Source organism: Cryptomeria japonica, chromosome 4 (genome assembly GCF_030272615.1).
Source record: "Cryptomeria japonica chromosome 4, Sugi_1.0, whole genome shotgun sequence".
NCBI lineage: Eukaryota > Viridiplantae > Streptophyta > Pinopsida > Cupressales > Cupressaceae > Cryptomeria > Cryptomeria japonica.
The window spans coordinates 514,729,437-514,748,496 of NC_081408.1; the positions used below are offsets into that span (position 1 = coordinate 514,729,437).

Below are 19,060 nucleotides of genomic sequence, written 5' to 3' on the forward strand. Positions count from 1 at the left end.
AGCAGCGAATCACAAAACGTTGCTTCACAAAATTTAGCCTAGAATTAATTTTATTACAAGAAACAAAATTAAACAAGGATGATTTAGAAGCATTTAACAAAAAATTAGGGATAAGAGAAGTAGTGGGGATCCTAGCCATGGGGGCGTTTGGAGGATTAGCAGTAATCTGGGACCCTAGGGTAGTTTCCTATGAGTCAATACATAAGTCTCCCAACTGGTTGTGTGGTAGGATTAATAGTAACAAGAGCAATTTAAAATTCCTCTTGATAAATGTATATGGGCACATTCAGAACAAGGACAAAAAGAAAACCTGGGCTGAAATCGAGCAATTCCTCACTTTGATGCCAAATCAGTTTAGTATTATAGCAGGGGATTTCAATGTCATAGAAAATCCTCTGGAAAAATGGGGGGCATGAAAAAAGTCTCCCAGGCCACCATAGATTTTAGAGAATGGATAATAAATAGCAATCTAATGGAAATCAAAACTGAAATGAACTCCTTTACTTGGAATAATAGGAAAAAAGGATTGTGCAGTATTGCAGAAAAATTGGACAGATTTTTCTTACAGGGAAATTTGGCCAACATTCCGAACTCCTTTGAAGCAAATATCCTGCCATTATCTGGATCAGACCACTTCCCAGCCCAGCTCAACATCTTAGAAGTCATCCCTTCTACCCCAAGCCCATTTAGATTTGAGCTAATGTGGCTAAGAGATGAGAATATCTTAAAGTTAATTAAAAAATGGTGGAAGGAAGCCGAGGCAACAGGTTCCAAATCCTTCCAAGTAGTTGCCAAATTAAAAATAATAAAACAAAATTTAATAGCATGGAATAAGAACAATTCTGGAAATATCTTCAGCAAAAAAATTGAAATAGAAGAAGTTTTAAAGGAAATAAACGAAGAGTTTATTAGGAAGGGCATGGACAATTATCTCTACCTTAGAGAAAAAACCCTATTAACAGAGTATGAAGAAATTTTGGCCAGAGAAGAAATTTTCTGGAAACAAAAGTCAAGGTTTATCTGGCTAGAATCAGGGGATAGAAATACCAAATTCTTCCACAATAGTACTAAGCATAAAAGAATAATAAATAAAATCAACAACATTAAGACTCAATTTGGTAATCTCAGCAACAACCCGGAGGTCAATGCCAAAGAAGCAATTGATTACTTTAGCATCATCTTTAACAACCTGGAAGGATCAAGATTAGCCTCTAGGAACGAGGTCCTCAAGTGTATCCCAAAGCTAATAAACAAATAGCAGAATCAGTTTCTAAATGCAAAATTCACTAAGGAAGAGATTGAGAGAGCACTTTTCCAGATGAACCCGAACAAAGCCCCCGAACCCGATGGCTTCCCAGCTTCCTTCTACCAGCAATGCTGGAACTTCATTGGTGATGGGATCACTGACGCATTAGAAGGAATAAGAAACTCTAGTAAAATTCTAAGGAGCTAAACAATACATTTATAGCCCTAATACCAAAAAAAGACAAAGTTGAGTGCTTTGAAGACTTTAGACCAATAGCCCTATATAACACATTATACAAACTACTAACAAAAACAATTGCAAATATACTACATAAGTTTCTTCCCCAGCTGATCAATGAGGAACAGACTGGGTTCGTGTCAGGCTGCTCAATCTATGATGGTATCATCATTGCCCAAGAAGCAATTCACTCAGTATAGACTAATAAAGAATCAAGTATGCTAATTAAGTTAGACATCAAAAAAGCCTATGACAAGGTAGATTGGCACTTCTTATGCAAATGCCTTGAAGCCTTTGGCTTTGCTAAACAATGGATCAACCTTATTTACGAATGCATTTCCACACCTAGAATGTCAATTCTTGTTAATGGATCTCCTGCGGGTTTTTTTGCTATCTCTAGAGGGCTCAAGCAAGATCTCCCTTTCTCTTCATTCTAATGGCAAAATCCCTGGGAAGATTGTTTAATAGGGCTAGAGAGCAGTCATCTATCCAGGGCATCAAAATTACTAGTGGACTTGAAGCCACCACGCACCAGCAATTTGTTGATGACACTATGCTCTTCAGACATAGTGATATGCTAGAAGCCAAGTTTATCAAGCAAACTCTTGACACCTACTCAATGGCTTCAGGCCAAGAAATCAATACCCTGAAATCAAATATATTCTTCTTCAACACAGAAGTAAAACTAGCAAATAAAATAAGCAATATCCTCAAATTTAACAAAGGCAACCTGCCCTGTAAATACCTAGGTATACCCTTGGATAAGGGTTGTAGATCCTCGAATTTATGGGACCAAACTCTAACAAAAATTATAAAAAGAATAGATACTTGGAAGGGAAGATGGTTGTCCTCAGCGGGCAAGGCAACTATGATAAAATCAATTTTATCAGCCATGCCGATATACCAACTCTCTTGTATTGACTTACCTATATCAAAAAAGAAGGAACTGAACAAACATCTGAGGACCTTCTTTTGGCAAGGAGCTAATGAAAAATTCAGAATGCACTTGGTAACATGGGATAAAATTTGTAAACCAAAAGAAAAAGGGGGGTTGGGAATAAAAGACATATTTCTCCAAAGTTCAGTTCTAGGGGCAAAGCTGGTATGGAGAATCTATAATAACTCCCATTTAAAGTGGGTGAAATTACTTTATAATAAATACCTCCAAAATTCCGATCCAATCAGCATCTTTAGAATCTCTTCCCCCCTTAAGGGATCAAAGATTTGGAATTTCATGATGAACTGCAAGGAAATCATATCTAGTAAGCTGACTTGGAATCTAGGGAATGGAGAGAAAGCATTATTTTGGAAGGATTGTTGGGGAGGTTACCCTGCTATCAGTAGAGAACATAAATTCGATACTGCCATATCAATCCTGGAGAGTCGATGGGGAGAGAAGGTTTCAGACTATATAGACGAAGGCTAGGTCGATGGCATTAAAAGCTGGAAGTGGAAATCCTTAGGAAACTTAGATCTCCCACCTAATGAGTTAAAAAATTTAGAAGACACATTGGCTTCAAGAATAATCTCCTTTAGTCAAAAGGAGGATGGTTTAGCATGGGATGGATCTAAGAAAGGTAAATATAGCACTAGAGAAGGATACAATAATCTCATCAAAAAAGGACAAACCAAAGATACAGTCATCCCACTAAAACTATGTTGGGATAAAATATGTCTTCCCAAAGCTGGGTTATTTGCCTGGCTGGCACTTCAGGATAGAATCTTGACAGCTTCCACATTCAAGAGAATGGGTTTCGAAGGACCTATTAAATGCCCTCTCTATGAGAAGATGGGGGAAACAACCGATCATCTATTGTTGACCTGTGAATACTCCCACAATTGTTGGGGTTGGCTTAAATTGAAGATGAATTGGTACGCCCCCATCCCAAACTCAATCCTAGCCATGTTCCAAGCATGGTCGATCAAAAACAAAAGATGCTTATATAAGGGTTTATGGGTTTCAGCTCCTTCACTATTAATTTGGGAGATCTAGAAAGAAAGGAATAGGAGGATCTTTAAAGATTGCAAGATGAACTGGCCTCAACTTACAAACAAGGTTGAGGTTGCTATAATTGAATTAATCAATTATCAATCTATGAAGGGTCAAAAAAAAATTGCAAATAACTGAATGGGATGGGGAAATGAGACTAAAATGGATTGGTTTGAAAATTCCCCCATATGTTGGAGATGGGCCATCCATCAACCTACACAAGCGAAAGGAGTGCAAGTGGTCCCCCCCTAATGATGGTTGGTTTAAGCTAAACTTTGATGGGGCTTCCAGAGGGAATCCTAGTATTTCAGGTATTGGATGTTGTATACACAATTCGAAAGGGGAGGAAATTGCAGCCCTAGCCTCACCAATAGGTATAAGCTCCAACAATGAGGCGGAGCTAAGAGCACTTCATGAAGGTATAAATTATGCAAAATCCTGAAATTAGGAAAAATCAACATAGAAGGGGGACTTGGCTATCCTTATTAATGCCCTCAGAAAAGGAAATATGCCTAATTGGAAACTCAATGCTATCTTGTCAAACATCATGATTGATATTCAGTCCTTGGATGAAATCACCTTTAACCATATTTATAGAGAAGGCAATTCCCAAGCAGATCAGATAGCAAATAAAGGTGTGGATGGTTTCTCCTCCATCAACATCAAGCCGAGACACCCTGATTACCCCTGAGGTATCCATCATATTCAAATTTTAGCTAGAATTACAACCTTTAAACTTAGTTTTCCTTTTCAAACTTAGAAGGGGTTTGGAACATCATCCTCATTAACTCTTCAAAGTTAGCCTTATCCTAGTGGATTAACTTGGAGTTCCCCTCCCTTATCCTAGTGGATTAACTTGGAGTTCCCCTCCCCTTTAATCGAAAATGCCTAACACACAAATCATACAATTGATTATAATCTAGTAATTAAGATTCTTGAAGGCATCCATAGGATACCTCCATCCCCAGTCAGAGCCACTCTTGAGCATTGAATTTAAATAAATAGAATTGTGTGGTTTCAATTGAAGCTACAGAAGTTTTCTTTAAAAAAAATGAAATCAAGCATGCCCTTAAGAATTTCGATAGAACCCTTGGCATTTCCATCGACATCAGAAACTTAAAAATTATCACTCAAACCAAGGCCATCGGATATGCATACTAATCCTTCACCGAAACACCCAGTCTGACCGAAATGACTCTATCAAAAAAGCTTACCATTATCCTATCGATAAAGTGACTTATCGATCAAATCTTGGCTGCGATGAACGTCCAAAAGGATTCACCGAAAACATTAGTTCCATCGACACAAAATACATCAAGGAAATCAAGAGTGGTCCCACTGATGAAAGAAAGAGTTTTGATGAAACCACAGTATCGATGAGACATGTGAAGAGCTCGCTGAGGGAAGTAGTCTGGCCGAAAGAGTGATATTGAAGGAACCAATGGATATTTTATCGACGAAGCTATCTCGAGGAAGAGAGCGTACCGAAGAGGCACAAAAGATGTTGACCAAAGATAGCTTTCTCATTGATAAGACTTTTCGAGAAAAGGAAGGTGTCGAAGAGGTGCAAAAGTTATTGGCCGACGAGCACAATTCCATTGAAAAATGAATAGTCGAAGGATATTTTTCTTTCGCCGACATAAAAAAATTTCATCAATGACTTGACCAATAAGACAGTTGCAAAACACGGCGATAAAAGGATTCCCGCCGAAAACGGGGTTTCAATGAGCCCATGGAGGATTACATCGGCATAAACACATGAGGTAGAGCCTTTCGATGAAAGTAAAGAGATCGATGAAGCCACAAAGCTCCTTAACGATGATGGTAGTTTCATCGAAACTAAGGAGACATCGATGAAACATGACATTTCGAGGGAAGATAAAGTTAAGCCACTGAAGTTCATGATTCCATCGAAAAAGGGTGCGGCCATAAAATTGATGAGCATCAATGGACGATATGAAGTGCTGCTAGATGAATGATTACTTTCTGCCGCGAGGATCAATACAAATCTTACTAAAGTCACTTCATCATAAATTCAAATAAATGCCTTCTATGACCGTTGTGCAACTGGTAATGGTAACTGAAAAAAATCGTCATGAATGCTCGATAAATTGACAAAAGAGGAAACACTTCTGAGCAACAGTAGAAGAATTTGCGGGCGAGCATTTTTACAAAAGGAGGTCTTTTTAGAATATGTGAACAACAAGAAAGATCTGTCATATCAATAATTTCAAATCTTAATTGCGTCGGCATATCACCCAAAATCTTAAGTAAAATGAACTAAGTGTCATATAATCATTAGTCCTTGTCCTCAGTTTTGCTAAGACATCGATTCTCCCCTTATTTAATGAGAGCTCTCATACCGGCCTTCCCAACTTACTCAGGCTTATTAAAAGTGAATTTCAGCCATGGTACCCCAGTTAGATTGATAAGTGTTAAAAGGCAGATGGCCTTCTGCGGAGTGATCATGAAGGATAGGCTGAGAAGGATTATCCGTCTCCCTCATGAGGTGGTGATTTATGTCGTCGAAAGAGTTTTAGGGCATGAATATCTCAATAATGAGGACCGCACTAGGGCCAACCAGGATATAGCGGCCATGTTCCTAGTTGTAACAATGTATTTTGAGAAGGACAGAGAGGTCACGGCTGCCCTATGCAAGGATGTCTTCAATGCAACCATTCTGGGGGAGATGGAGAGGGTTCTTGTCAATATTAGTGACGAACTAACCATCCCAAGGCCTAAGCATTATGACATCTTGATCATTAACAATAACCTGGTGCCCAGGAAGCATATTCTGGTTATTGAAGACCCATCCACCTTCAATGCTAGAACTAATGAAATCCGTAGGAGCCTTGCGTTCCTCCTCTGCCTTTTTCACCTTCGCACTCCAAGCATGGACTCATGGTTTGAAGATTACCTGAAACTGCAGGGTATTGAGCTGGATGGGGAGCCTGTTAGCTCAGACTCCCAAGGACAAGTGGATTAACTCACCGTGTTGCCTCCTTGAAGACCCATAATTTTTGTTTGATCTGGGGATATTCGGTTTCCACCACCCTACTGCTACTTTGCTATACAACTCCTTTCTTTGATTCGGTCTAGGATATAGTATAGTTGAAACAGAGGTCTCTCTAAGCTATTAGCCTCCACTAAGTAATATGGGCAAGATATGCTTCGTTGGTTCTTATTTTTTTGTTGTGTCTGCTACATTTTCAATTTTGATTAGGTAGTAAAGACATCTATGGCATCCAGACCTTGACAATTAATCGAACTATGTTTTTTGGGTAGGAATAATATCCTGTTGGATTAAGACTAAAAATTGTATAGAATGGAGTTTTTATGAAAGATGAAATACAAGAATTATATTCATATGAAGTTATATGCTCTATATTGGTCACTTGTGGATGAGTGGTCTATGAATCATAGCTAAAATTATATAATCCTTCTAGTCCTGGGATAAATCTTTGGAATTATGTGACCTGACAGGAGCATTTTCTGATTATCATCATGACATCCGTTATAATATGGCGGTCCATTTCAATGTGTTGCTTGATTTCGAACTAACATGTGCTAACATGGTAATTCAAGATGTTTGCAGACTTTTCGAGTGCATGGTGTTGTGTGTTTTTTTTGGGATGGCTGATCTGTTTTGCAGGGCAAGGATACCAGGAGGGAATGATAGTATCTTTCAAGCCTCAACCCAGGATCTATATCTGAGAGAAAATATAAAGCTTCCAAGACTTTCATAAATTCCACAGCATTTGTATAATTTTCACGTTTATATTTCAATGGCACTATTGTCAAGCAATGTAAGGTAGAAATACCATCATAAGATTTTGTACTCTTTTTAGGAAATTAATCTTCCTTGGGCTAGACTGGAGGTTTTCTTGCCTCGATTCTTTCCTACCAGTGCCCACACTGAACCAAGATGTAAAATACTTTAAATCAATAAAAAATTTCGGCCCTTAGCCTATTACCTATCAAAAAAAAAACATATGCATCAATAAAAACCAAAGTCGACCATGAGAACGCATACCTTTCACAAATCCAACGTAACCCTAGCCCGCGTTGCTACCACTACTCCTATAATCGGCGTTTTTAACTTCCTCTTAAATACAATGCAAACAAAAACCTCTTAAAATAATATTGAATTTTGATGTCAACATCATTGTGTTTGTGACTAATCACAAACCATTTATACACAAATAATTCATGCAAAGTCTTTCAGTTTATAAGAGGCTTGGGGGATAAAGCACAATGGATAATATAGTCAAAAAAGCACAATTTTCTCCTGATTTATGCTTCTATCAACATAACTTTGAATCAGATAATTGGAATTTGTTAAATTTTAGGATCAGATTAGGGTAAGCATATAATTTTAGTTTTTAATTTCACTATTTGCACTTAGATATAAGTTAGATATTAATTCAATTATGAGTGGTATGAATTCAATCTGCAAGTATTGTGTGATGATTGGCTTTTGAAATCAATGATCATTCAATTCTTTTATGTTAATACCAGCCTATTAACTTAATTTTAATAAATTATAAGATAAATACATCAAAACACGCACTGTCTAATCCAATCTATACACGGCATAAACAATGCATGTTAATCGCTGAGACCAATTGACCAAATAGTTGATTTAGACAGCTTAAAAAATTGGATTTTAATCACAACAATTATTTAAGCCATTTGTTTGTTTCCATGATCCAAACACGATGACCCGATTTTGCAGAACGGCACACACGAATACAGACCCACAAATACATCCAAACCACGTATTTAAACAAATGCATAAATAAAAACTCATGGGCTTTAACATATGCATCAATAAAAATAAAAACCGACCATGAGAACGCATACCTTTCATAAATCCAACATAACCCTAGCCTGCGCTGCTGCCGCCACTCATATAATCGGCACTCATATCCTATGAACAATTCTCTTAACATACCTAGCAGCTTCGACAACATCCAAGCCCTCACCCACACTGTTGTTGTTGATCACGATCATATATCTCGCGTTTAACCTTCCCAGATATCTGCTATGCTCCTATTTTTCTCTTCCTTGCCTTGCAAGTTAATGGCATTGCATGTTATTGACCACAAATATATGATTGTTCTTTCTTGCCTTCCAAGTTAATGGCAATTGACCACAACATATGAAGAGATATATTAAATGTGTTGTTATTGACCTGGCCTAAGTCTCTAAGTTATTGTATTAAATTACCTGTGTGTTATAGTACGATATCAACCGTGGGAGACAAGCATTATGCGGTCTCCTGGCGGTTTGACCGATTGCGTATTATACACCCCTCCAAAGCCAACAACATGACGTGCTATGTGGATGTCCTTTCCGGCGAGTCCACGTCGTCACAACCCCGGTCCACGGGATGTCCCACTATCCACATCGTCATAGCCCGTGCAGGGGCCTACCTGCAACTAGGCATGGGTATGCATGTATGTTATGCAGCCATCAGTACAACGCTAATGTTTTGGAGCCACAATAGCTGCATCCATAGGAAACGGGCCTTCCAAGGGCAAGGATGCATCCCTAGGGAGCATAGGTATGAAACCTTTTCTTCCAAGGATTGGATTGTTCAAAATGCTTGGGTTCCTGCTACATCTACTCTGAGAAATGCAATATATTTTTCTCACGTCAATATTTTCAAGGGTAACCTCACAATCCCTACAAGTCATATGAAACAAGAAGCCAAGTGAGAACCACTTTCAGCAGTAGTTTAAGGTGGCGATATATTCTTGGCAAAGCTTCCACATTACAAGCAAAGTACTTTGAAACAACAAGGCCACCACATGCTTAAACAAAAATTTATAGTCCTTATCACGTGCAAGAAAAGATCAATGAGGTTGCTTATGCATTAGATATTTCCAGTAAAAAGAAATGTCTTTCTTGTTTCAAGTTTACAAAGATGGTCAACAACCAAATTGATGTGCAGCATGAGCTCCCCAAACAGACAATTAAGCCAAAAAAAAGTCTTAAACATGAAGGAATTCTCAGCACTAACATAAGACTTGAAAGCACAAGCATTGTCCTTGTTGCATTATCAAATAGACAGGCTTTTACTTCAGGTATAATAGTATTTTGAAAAATGTGCAGAAAATGTTAGTTAATAAAGAGCAGAAGTATATTTTACTAAGAAATTAAAAGAAGATAAGATCTGTAATGTACGAAGTTGTGAAAAAACGAGCAATATAGTATCTTCTTATATCATTTGGAAAAAGACAATAGGTGAACTGAAAAAGTTCTCCAAAAGAAAAAAATAGAAACAACTGCTGATGGGAAACAAAGAAAACTTTCAGAATACTCTATACAATCTTATGTCTCCGCATGGGTAATAAACTCACATTCACCGCTCTAAAATTTATGATACTGGCAGGAATGATGTATGAGTACTGAATCCGAGCCGGATTTTAACTTTTTCAAGACAATATATTTTCTCCAATCAATCCCCAACTGTGAACGTATACAGACCTTAGAGTTTCACTAACTAGATAAGCACAAATTTACAAGACATCAAACTAATTAAAACTTCAGTGTGAACTAGACTGCTAATTTCAGACTCTGCTTTACCTTTAAAGTCCTATTTTTTGTAATGACTTCTGACACTAGCCACATTAGAGCAACTACATGGTCAAATCACTACAAGAAGCTTGATTTTGTTGATAACACAGATATTTGCTACAAATAAATTTGTAGTTAGCCAAAAAAGATGAGAACCACACACATTTTTTATTTTACTAAAAAATCATGCTGATTCTTGGAGTTAATTCTTCATATAGAAACCACAAAATATATCGTAAATACTAAATATGATCTTAATGGATGACATAAATCTGAAATAAAAGAGATATCAAATTGAAGAAGATGTTTACAATAGCCACGATAGAATCCCCACAAAGAGCTTAACACAATAAGTAACCTGGAAAAACCTTTCAAGAAAAACACAACATAAAAGAGAGATACAACTATGTATAAATTCAAAAACACGTTTACAAATACATTCAGCTGATTTAACCTCTTATGAAGCAGCAACATCTCTCTTCTTAATACATAAAAGCAGCCCAACCACTCTCCTTCAACATGTGTATGTGAAACTATTCGCTCTTGCTTTCAATTTATAGATTTGTGGCTTCAACAAATCTCGTAGATCCAAATGAAATGTCTTATACTCAACATACAAACAAAGGCATTGGGATTATCATCCAAACCCAAGCACCATACTTTGCATGAGAAGCCCCCAAACCCAAGCACCATCCATTGCTTGAGAAGCCCAACTCCAACTTGGACTCAAGCTTCTTCAACTTGGGCACCAATTTTGACTCCAAAATATCTTTTCCAATGTTCTTGAATCTCAACTTCATGCCAAGTATTGAGAATAATTTATGGGTCCTCAAAGGGACCATTTGCACATACAATATTAGATTATCATAATGTTTATCTAAAATCCCAAAATAATAATAATACCTCAACATTGTTATCAAGACTTACAAAGTGTACAACACACTTAGTATTCATATCAGTTGAACTTTAAAAGACATACAAGTGTTTAAAAACCATGGCACAAATAATATAAACAAAACGGCAGAAAATACTCCTCTACATTTGGCATATATCATATTTTGTTTGGAAAAATAGACATATGCCCTCATACTGGTGAGTGCTTGTGTGGAAACCTAGGCACACTAGGCAAAAGTTGAGAACAATGAAAGACTTACTTGTTTGTCCATCATTAATAGCCTCATCAAGCCAAGTCGAAAAGAAAAAAAATAAACTATGTTCCACAGGGACACATCCCTTGTGCTGGTACCCCCATTTCCATACCGGAGACAGTATGGGGCCGTGGGGATGGCTTTTAGAAGTACCCTGCACATCCCCAAACCAAGCAAAGTTCCAAAAACATTTCCAGGACACCTCTCTGGGAGTGATTGGGAATTTAGGGGACGGTCAAAAGTCCCTAGGACGGCCAGGAACTTCCAGAAGTCCCTTGGCCATTCTCTACGTCCCAGGGCAATTTTAGACAGCCAAATAAAAAACAAACACATTTTTTAATTTGAAAAAAGGCTCTGGCTAGGCCCACAAAGACCTCCAAACCACTTTAAACAATACCTAAACCTAATCTAAGCATAAAACAACCAAAAAACGACAAGACATTCATTTTCAGATTTGCAAAGAAGGAGAAGAGCAGTGACTCAGACTGGAGTTCTGATTTTGATTTAGACTCTTAGACTTATCATGTGCTGATTATGTACAGTCATATATTTTCTTAATTCTATCATTTCATTATTATGGGCAGCTGAGTATGGACTTCTATGTTTATTGTTTACAGTTTATGTCATTTTATAGTTGAAACTTGCAGCCTTTAAGCATTTTTGTTATAATTTTAATAATATAAGTATGCATATTGACAATGAAAGCATTTGAATTTTGTTGATTTGTTTGTCAATTATCACATCAAATCTCAATTCAAGTCTAATACTATGTATTAATCTTCTACAAGTTTATGATGAATGCTTTATCAATGTTATGATATGCATATTTTAAATTTCTCTATATTTTTAAAAATTCCGCTATTTTTTTAACAGCCATCCCCTGCTGTCCCCTAAAAAATGGCCCAAAAGTACCCCGTACCAAAACAAGTCCCACCGTCCCCTACCATGCACATTGCCGATCTTGATTTAGACTCTTAGACCTATCATGTGCTGATTATGGACAGCCATATATTTTCTTAATTCTATCATTTCATTATTATGGGCAGCTGATTATGGACTTCTATGTTTATTGTTTACAGTTTATGTCATTTCATAGTTGAAACTTGCAGCCTTTAAGCATTTTTATTATAATTCTAATAATATATGTATACATATTGACAATGAAAGCATTTGAATTTTGTTGATTTGTTTGTCACTTCTCATGTCAAATCTCAATTCGAGTCTAATACTATGTATTAATCTTCTACAAGTTTATGATGAATGCTTTATCAATGTTATGATACGCATATTTGAAATTTCTCTATATTTTTTTAAATTCCCCTATTTTTTTAACAGCCATCCCTGCTGTCCCCTAAAAAATGGCCCAAAAGTACCCGTACCAGAAACACGTCCCACCATCCCCTACCGTGCCCATCGCCGAAACTCAGTAGAACATAGAAAATGAAAAATAAAAGCCATTCAGAAAGTTGTCAAAAACCTGTTCGACTAGGCTGCGGTACATTGAAGGAATTGGTTTGGCTGTTACACAGCCTCCCATGAATGAAAAACTGCAGAATGCTAAGCTCCTACTTCCACAAAAGCTGTATTCCAAAAAATGTTGTCTAAAACCTAATAATAAATCTACATTTTTTTCACTTTCTAATCTTCAATCCAAAGATACACTCTGAGTAAAACCAGTTACAACTCTGACAACTTTTTTTAAGATTTCATTATCCCCAGTCAAATTGATTAAAACTTGGGGGCATTGATATCACTGGAAGATAAACTACCATGAATGACATGTACTTAGTAGACAAGAAAGAAAAAAGCCCCAGTAACAGTCTAAGAAACGACTTCAACAAGAAGAGCACCATTACAGGAAAACATAACAGATTTCCATATTTATGTCTAAATAAAAAAGTAGTGGCCACTTACTAACAAGTTATCGGCTAGTTGATTTGACTTTAAACTGGTGAGGCCTGGAGGATTTCTAAGACAAACAAGCCAATGGAAGAGGACACTACCATGAAATGTTCAGGTATTGTCCCCTAGGCAGCACTTACGGTCAAAAGAATCCCCGCAGAGTATAAGTTACAGATTGTTGAAGATCAGATTCCAAACATGTAACACATGAGAATCCAACGTTTTGCCAAATATTTATTTGTTGCAAAAGAGTCATACACATTTGTGAGTATTAATGTTTCTCAACTAGATTTGATAGGCATTTGCAGATAAAAATCACAAAACATGATCTTTCATTGATTAACTAGAATGATTTAATATTTGTTGTCTGCATGATGTTCTAGCTGCTACTCCTCTGCCAACTTTAATTGTGGAAATTTTTTTAATTGTTTAAATTTCTTGCGCTCTATTTATAGTCCAAAGTGAAATCATTGACTTGTAATTACAAAATCATTTCCCCTACAATTGATCATCACCTCATATTCAAATCAAGCTCTCCCACATCTCTCCAGTCATCATGCATTCCGTTTCCTAATGCCACTCCCATATTTTGAAAGCCTCTATCATCACCTGCCTCTTGATCATGATCATCGTTCAAAAAGTCCTCAGAGGGCTCAGCATCATCTTCCCTCTGAAGAGGACCCCAGTTATGCAGAATTTCATCCATGTTTACACCTTGCTCCTGCATGGACGACTCATGCACAGTATGTTGCTCTTCAGCTCTTGCTTTCGCAAGAGCTTCGACTCTAGCTGCTTCTACTCTTGCTGCATCTGCCCTAGCCAATACTTCTGCATGTGCTTGTGCTTGTGCTTGTGCTTCAGCCCGTGCCTGTTGTTCAGCTATAGCTATCCTCCTTTTTGCTTCTGCTGCTTCTCTTCCTGCTTTCTCTCTGGATTCTATTTCTGCCCTGGTCTCCATCAGCTTTTGCCTCTCATCATGAAGTATGATTTGCTCTATCATTAGCCTTTCTTCTGATCTCAAATCTCCTTGAGCTCTCCTCCTTAACAGGGAATTGTAAGTGTTAATTTGCCTCTCAAATGCAACACTAAGTTCACCAACTTTAGCAAGTAGGTTCTGCTCCCAAACTTGAAAACGTGACAACATCTGACCTGCTGTATCGGAATCCAACAGTCTATCATCATCTTCAATTTCATAGTCTGTCACAACATGGTAAGGCAAAATCCTGCAAAAAATACTAGAATCTTAATTTTTTTAAAACACCACAACAGATCACTCAGAACAGCACTTAATAAGAATTATCCGGGTTCAAATTCCCCTATGAGAATAAGTAAGCCATTACTCCCGCCAACATGTGCTTGGGTATATGGTACATTTTTAGAAATCTTCAGATTGTAGACCATGCTTATGTCGGACAATGGTGCTTAAAGGTTGAAAAGGGCAGGGAATAACCTCGCCCAAGATTAATTTACAAGTATTGCTCATCAATCGGGAAAACCAAGAACCCTAATCTGAAGCAGAATAAAAAATGAAAAAAGAAAGATAATAAAAGGAAATAACCAACCTTTCACAAGCATCTTCAAGTGAAGAAAACGGTCGCTTAATGTCCGGGTTGCAGACTTTCCATGCATCGTGGTGGGCCATTTCTAATTCTGCTTGATATCCCGGTCTTGGGTTTGATTTCTGTTGATGTGTTTGCTGCTGTTGCTGTTGATGTTGGTGTTGGTGTTGTTGTTGCTGTTGATGTTGCTGTTGATGTTGTTGAAGAAGATGATTGTGGTGAAGAATTGGGTTCCTCGACTGTAACAAGTGGGAACCATTGTTTGCTATGTTAGGATTTGAAGGGAATCTGTTAATGGACTGTTGGTGTTGTTGAAATTGTTGTTGCATTAGAAGAAACTGCTGCTGCTGCTGATGCTGCAGCAACAATTGCTGCTGCTGAGATGGCGGTTGCTGTTGTTGCTGGTGTTGTTGAGCTGAAGCATTGGCCTCCTCCATCCTCCTGTTAATTTCTTCATTCATTATTGTGGGGTTTTTAAATGGACTTTAAGATGAAGATAAGTATGAACGCATCTTCTGTTTTAATTTGGTTTAGAACACGATCTTGGAAAGCAGGGATCTAGTCTGCAAGTAAAAGCACGGTCTTAAAGGAATTACTAGATCGAAAAGAGATGTGCTTTAGAGTTTACTTAAAAACACATCAATGGATTGCAGGATTGCATAAAAATAGAAATATTCAAATATATATTTCCTTACAAACATTTTCAAGAAATACACAAACATTTTCAAGAAATACTCCAAAAATGAAGTAAATACAATCAAATGGAATTCAACAACCTGTAGAATTGTCATGCCTCCTAAGCAAGAACGAAACAAAGATCAGAATTATAAATTTCATTGCAATGCACAAAAAAATATACATCATAATGCTTTCTGACTTTGGAATCACTGATATTAAAATATCTGGCAAACAAGGAAATAGAACCTTGAAAGTTTGAAATCATAAGCAGCCTCAAAATTAAAACTGCTGTTCCATATGAAATCTTATTGGCAGAAACAGGTACCTTCCCTTTGGAAGCATCAGCAATGATTCGATTAGTAAGTTACCTCCTAAAGAAGACTCAAAATATGGAAACACACTGTTGGCCTAAGATGATTATGGGGAAAAGTTAGCTAGAAGGAAGAACACATGGATGAAATGAATGAATGAGTTTTAATGATGTCCACGAGACCATCAGTCTATGGGACCAAGAGCAGTATTGTTAACAATTTTCAGGTTCTTTTCATTGTCAGATCTTTTGTTGTGGATCTTGATCAAGAAGCCTACAGTTTTGTGAAGTCTTGCCTCCCCAAATAGCTCCTGTAGACTGTACCCCTTCAGATTGTCCTCATAATGAGTACAAATATCCTCATACATTACACACTCAAAGTTGAAGTGTCATTCGGTTTCTATCGCCCCTTTATTGCAGAATAGACAAGTTCTTTCCTCCCATTCCTCCTTAGGGGCCATCCCCTCCCCAAATAGCTCCTTTAGACTGCACCCCTTCAAATTGTCCTCATAATGAGTATGAATATCCTCATACATTACACACTCAAAGTTGAAGTGTCATTCAGTTTCTATCACCCCTTTATTGCAGAATAGACAAGTTATTTCCTCCCATTCCTCCTTAGGGGCCGTCCATCTACCCGTCTCACATCTAAGATGATGGGACTTGGTTCTGATCTAAGCAACAAGAAGTCTAGCCTTTCCCTAAATAGGTGCCTTTAGGTAGTATTTTTCATCATGCTCACCCAAAGGGTTAAACTCTTTGATATAGTGTTATTTTTTTCAGCCAACCTGCTTTGTCCACATGGCAGTTCTAAGTTTTTCAAACACAAACTTTTTTATTTCCTCGTTATTACTTGGGCAATCGTGCAAATCGATGTTCCACTTGCTGATCCATTTGTTGTTCTACTTCATCCAAATCTTCTTCCTCCGTTTTAGTTCCTCCTCAACAACCATTTTGGGCCAGCACTGCTCATCCATGTTTTTAACTTTTTTAAAATAACTTATGAAGCGAACTATAGCTGAGGCCTCCAGTGGGAACATTCCCGCTTCAGCTAGAGGAATCTCATAAGGAACTGTTGACTTGACCTTGAGACTACTAATGATTAGATGTATTTGGATTCTTTCTACTTGTCTTCATTTGTAATTTGACATGCTACTTCCCCAGATCTCACAACCATAAAGAACAACTGGCATAACCAACAAACCAAAGAGGGTTTTCTTGGTTTTCCAGTCCCATAATTCCACTTTCCTACATCTGTTTTGCAAGAGGCCTTCCAACCTCCTTGAATCCTTTTTTAACTACAATTCTCCCAGATGAACTTATCGTGGAAATCAATTCTCAAGTACTTGTATTGCTCCACTATCTCCAATGGGCAACCCTCAAACATAACAGTAATTTGTTGTTTCTTTCTTTTCAAAGAGAAGATCATGACTTTAGTCCTGCTGGTATTAACTTGCATTCCAGCCTCTAGGCAAAAAAGTTCAAGTACCTTCAAGTGTTCCTTCAAATCACTTGCAGTCCACACACACTAATGAGGAAATTAAAAAAATTTTGCAGGAAATATTCGGAAATGACATATGGAAAAACAAAATGAGTGAATAAAATATTACCATATCAAAGAATTTAAACCCCAAGGAGAACATGAGCAAAAAATTTACACAGGAACCAATATTAATTGGAAAGCAAAAATGTTGATAGCCCAGCCAAGGACAAATTCTCATCACTTGATATGTGAAACAAGTAGATGGACGATACCTAAAGAGAAGTAGGAAAAAAGATTATGTCTATTTTGCAAAGCAGGAGTGGTAGAGACAAAATGGCATTTCATCATGGAATGCTCAGCTTATAATGGCATCCGCATAAGCTATGAGGACATCTTGAAAATTGACAATCTAAACTCATTATTTGAAGATACACAGTTAGGAAAAACAGCAAATTTGTTGATCAAAATCTACCGTCCAAAAACAGATCTTGAAAAGAAGTTACAACGAGTTAGAAGAGTTTTGTGTTGTTCCCGGGTCCCATTAGCTGTTTGGGCCTTGTGGAGGTTATTAAAATATTCCATTCATTCATTTGACCTCATGACTTCAATCTGAAAGCAATTTTTTCGGGATACATATCAGTTGAACTTTATAAGGCATTCAAGTGTTTAAAAACCATGCCACAAAAATTCTAAACAAAACAGCAGAAAATATTCATCTGTATTTAGCATATATCAATTTTTTGTTTGGAAGTATAGACATGTGCCATTATACTGGTGAGTGCTTGTGTGGAAACCTAGGCACACTGGGCAAAAGTTGAGAACATTGTAAGAATTACTCGTTTGTCCATCATCACTAGCCTCATCAAGTCAAGTCGAAAAGAAAGAATTAATAAAAATAAGAGTCATTCGGAAGTAATCGAAAATCTGTTCCACTGGGTTGTGGTACATTGAAGAAATTGGTTTGGCTGTTACACAGCCCCTCGAGAATCAAAAACAGCAGAATGCTATGCTCCTAAAGTCCAAGAAAGCTGTATTCCAGAACAAAAATTGTCTAAAACCTAATAATAAACCCACATATTTTTTTCATTTTCCAATCTTCAATCCAAAGATGCACTCTGAGTAAAACCCAGTTTACAAATATGACTTTTTAAATATCTTTATCCCTAGTCAAATCGATTAAAACTTGGGGGCATTGATATCACTGGAAGATTAACTAATACGATCGGCATGTACTTTGTGGAAAGGAAAGAAAAAATTCCTAATAACAATTTAAAAAACGACTTTAACAACAAGGGCACCATTACAGGAAAGACATAACAAATTTCTATATATACGTATAAAGAAAAATATAGTGGCCAATTAATAAGAAGATGATGGCTGGCTGATTTTGACTTCGAACTGGTGAGGCCTGGTGTACAAAGGCTACCACGCGCTTACTAGAAAGGTCTAGAACAAAGCTTGCCTGTGGAGGTTTTCTCCAGCAAGGGTAAACAGACAACAATAGGCGCACCTGGTGAGTCACAGATTACACCCAATCTGTGGAGAATCACCCAGCCGATCGTAAGATGAACCACCCCCCTGCAAACAGTAACATTGCAATAAACTTAACTATGCACGCCAAACGATAGGGTGCCAATTAAGGTCCGTGACGCCAAAGAGATAAACGGGATGAAGCCTTATTCCAAAGAAAAAGAAAATCACGCCATGTTGATTTTATATTGAATGAAGGAATTTTAATGACGTTTATGAAATCAGCTATCAAAGGGATAAATCAAAGGGATAAATCAAAGGGATAAAGAGTTGCATTCTTAGGAGTTTAAATTCTTGATTTCTTGATTTCTAGCGGTCTTCAAGTTCATGAGTTCAGCGATCAAAAAGATTAAGAGTTGCATCCTTAACAATCTTTAAGTTTTTGATCGCAATGA

The 19,060-nt window shown here is 37.3% G+C and overlaps 1 protein-coding gene across 4 annotated transcripts; it reads right to left on the bottom strand.

Annotated features, from left to right (window-relative positions):
- Window positions 1-13,313: 13,313 nt before the first annotated feature.
- On the bottom strand, window positions 13,314-18,831 carry LOC131049063 (uncharacterized). Of its 4 annotated transcripts, none has more exons than XM_057983070.2 (3): window positions 18,646-18,831; window positions 14,668-15,105; window positions 13,314-14,328 (listed from the first exon to the last, which is right to left on the bottom strand). In XM_057983070.2, the coding sequence occupies exons 2-3, from the start codon at window positions 15,099-15,101 to the stop codon at window positions 13,617-13,619; spliced, it is 1,146 nt and encodes a 381-aa protein (XP_057839053.1). In that variant the 5' UTR covers window positions 15,102-15,105; window positions 18,646-18,831; the 3' UTR covers window positions 13,314-13,616. The 4 variants fall into 4 exon arrangements, with proteins under 4 accessions (XP_057839053.1, XP_057839048.1, XP_057839052.1 ...); XM_057983065.2 differs by having other exon boundaries at window positions 14,668-15,227; XM_057983069.2 differs by having other exon boundaries at window positions 18,598-18,831.
- Window positions 18,832-19,060: the final 229 nt, after the last annotated feature.

What these genes read in the sequence shown, in the direction of transcription:
- LOC131049063 (XM_057983065.2), bottom strand. Translation starts at nt 15,125, where the DNA reads ATGAATGAAGAAATTAACAGGAGGATGGAGGAGGCCAATGCTTCAGCT. An exon ending in CTTGAAGATGCTTGTGAAAG is followed by an intron (nt 14,329 to 14,667) that starts GTTGGTTATTTC and finishes TATTTTTTGCAG; the next exon opens with GATTTTGCCTTACCATGTTG.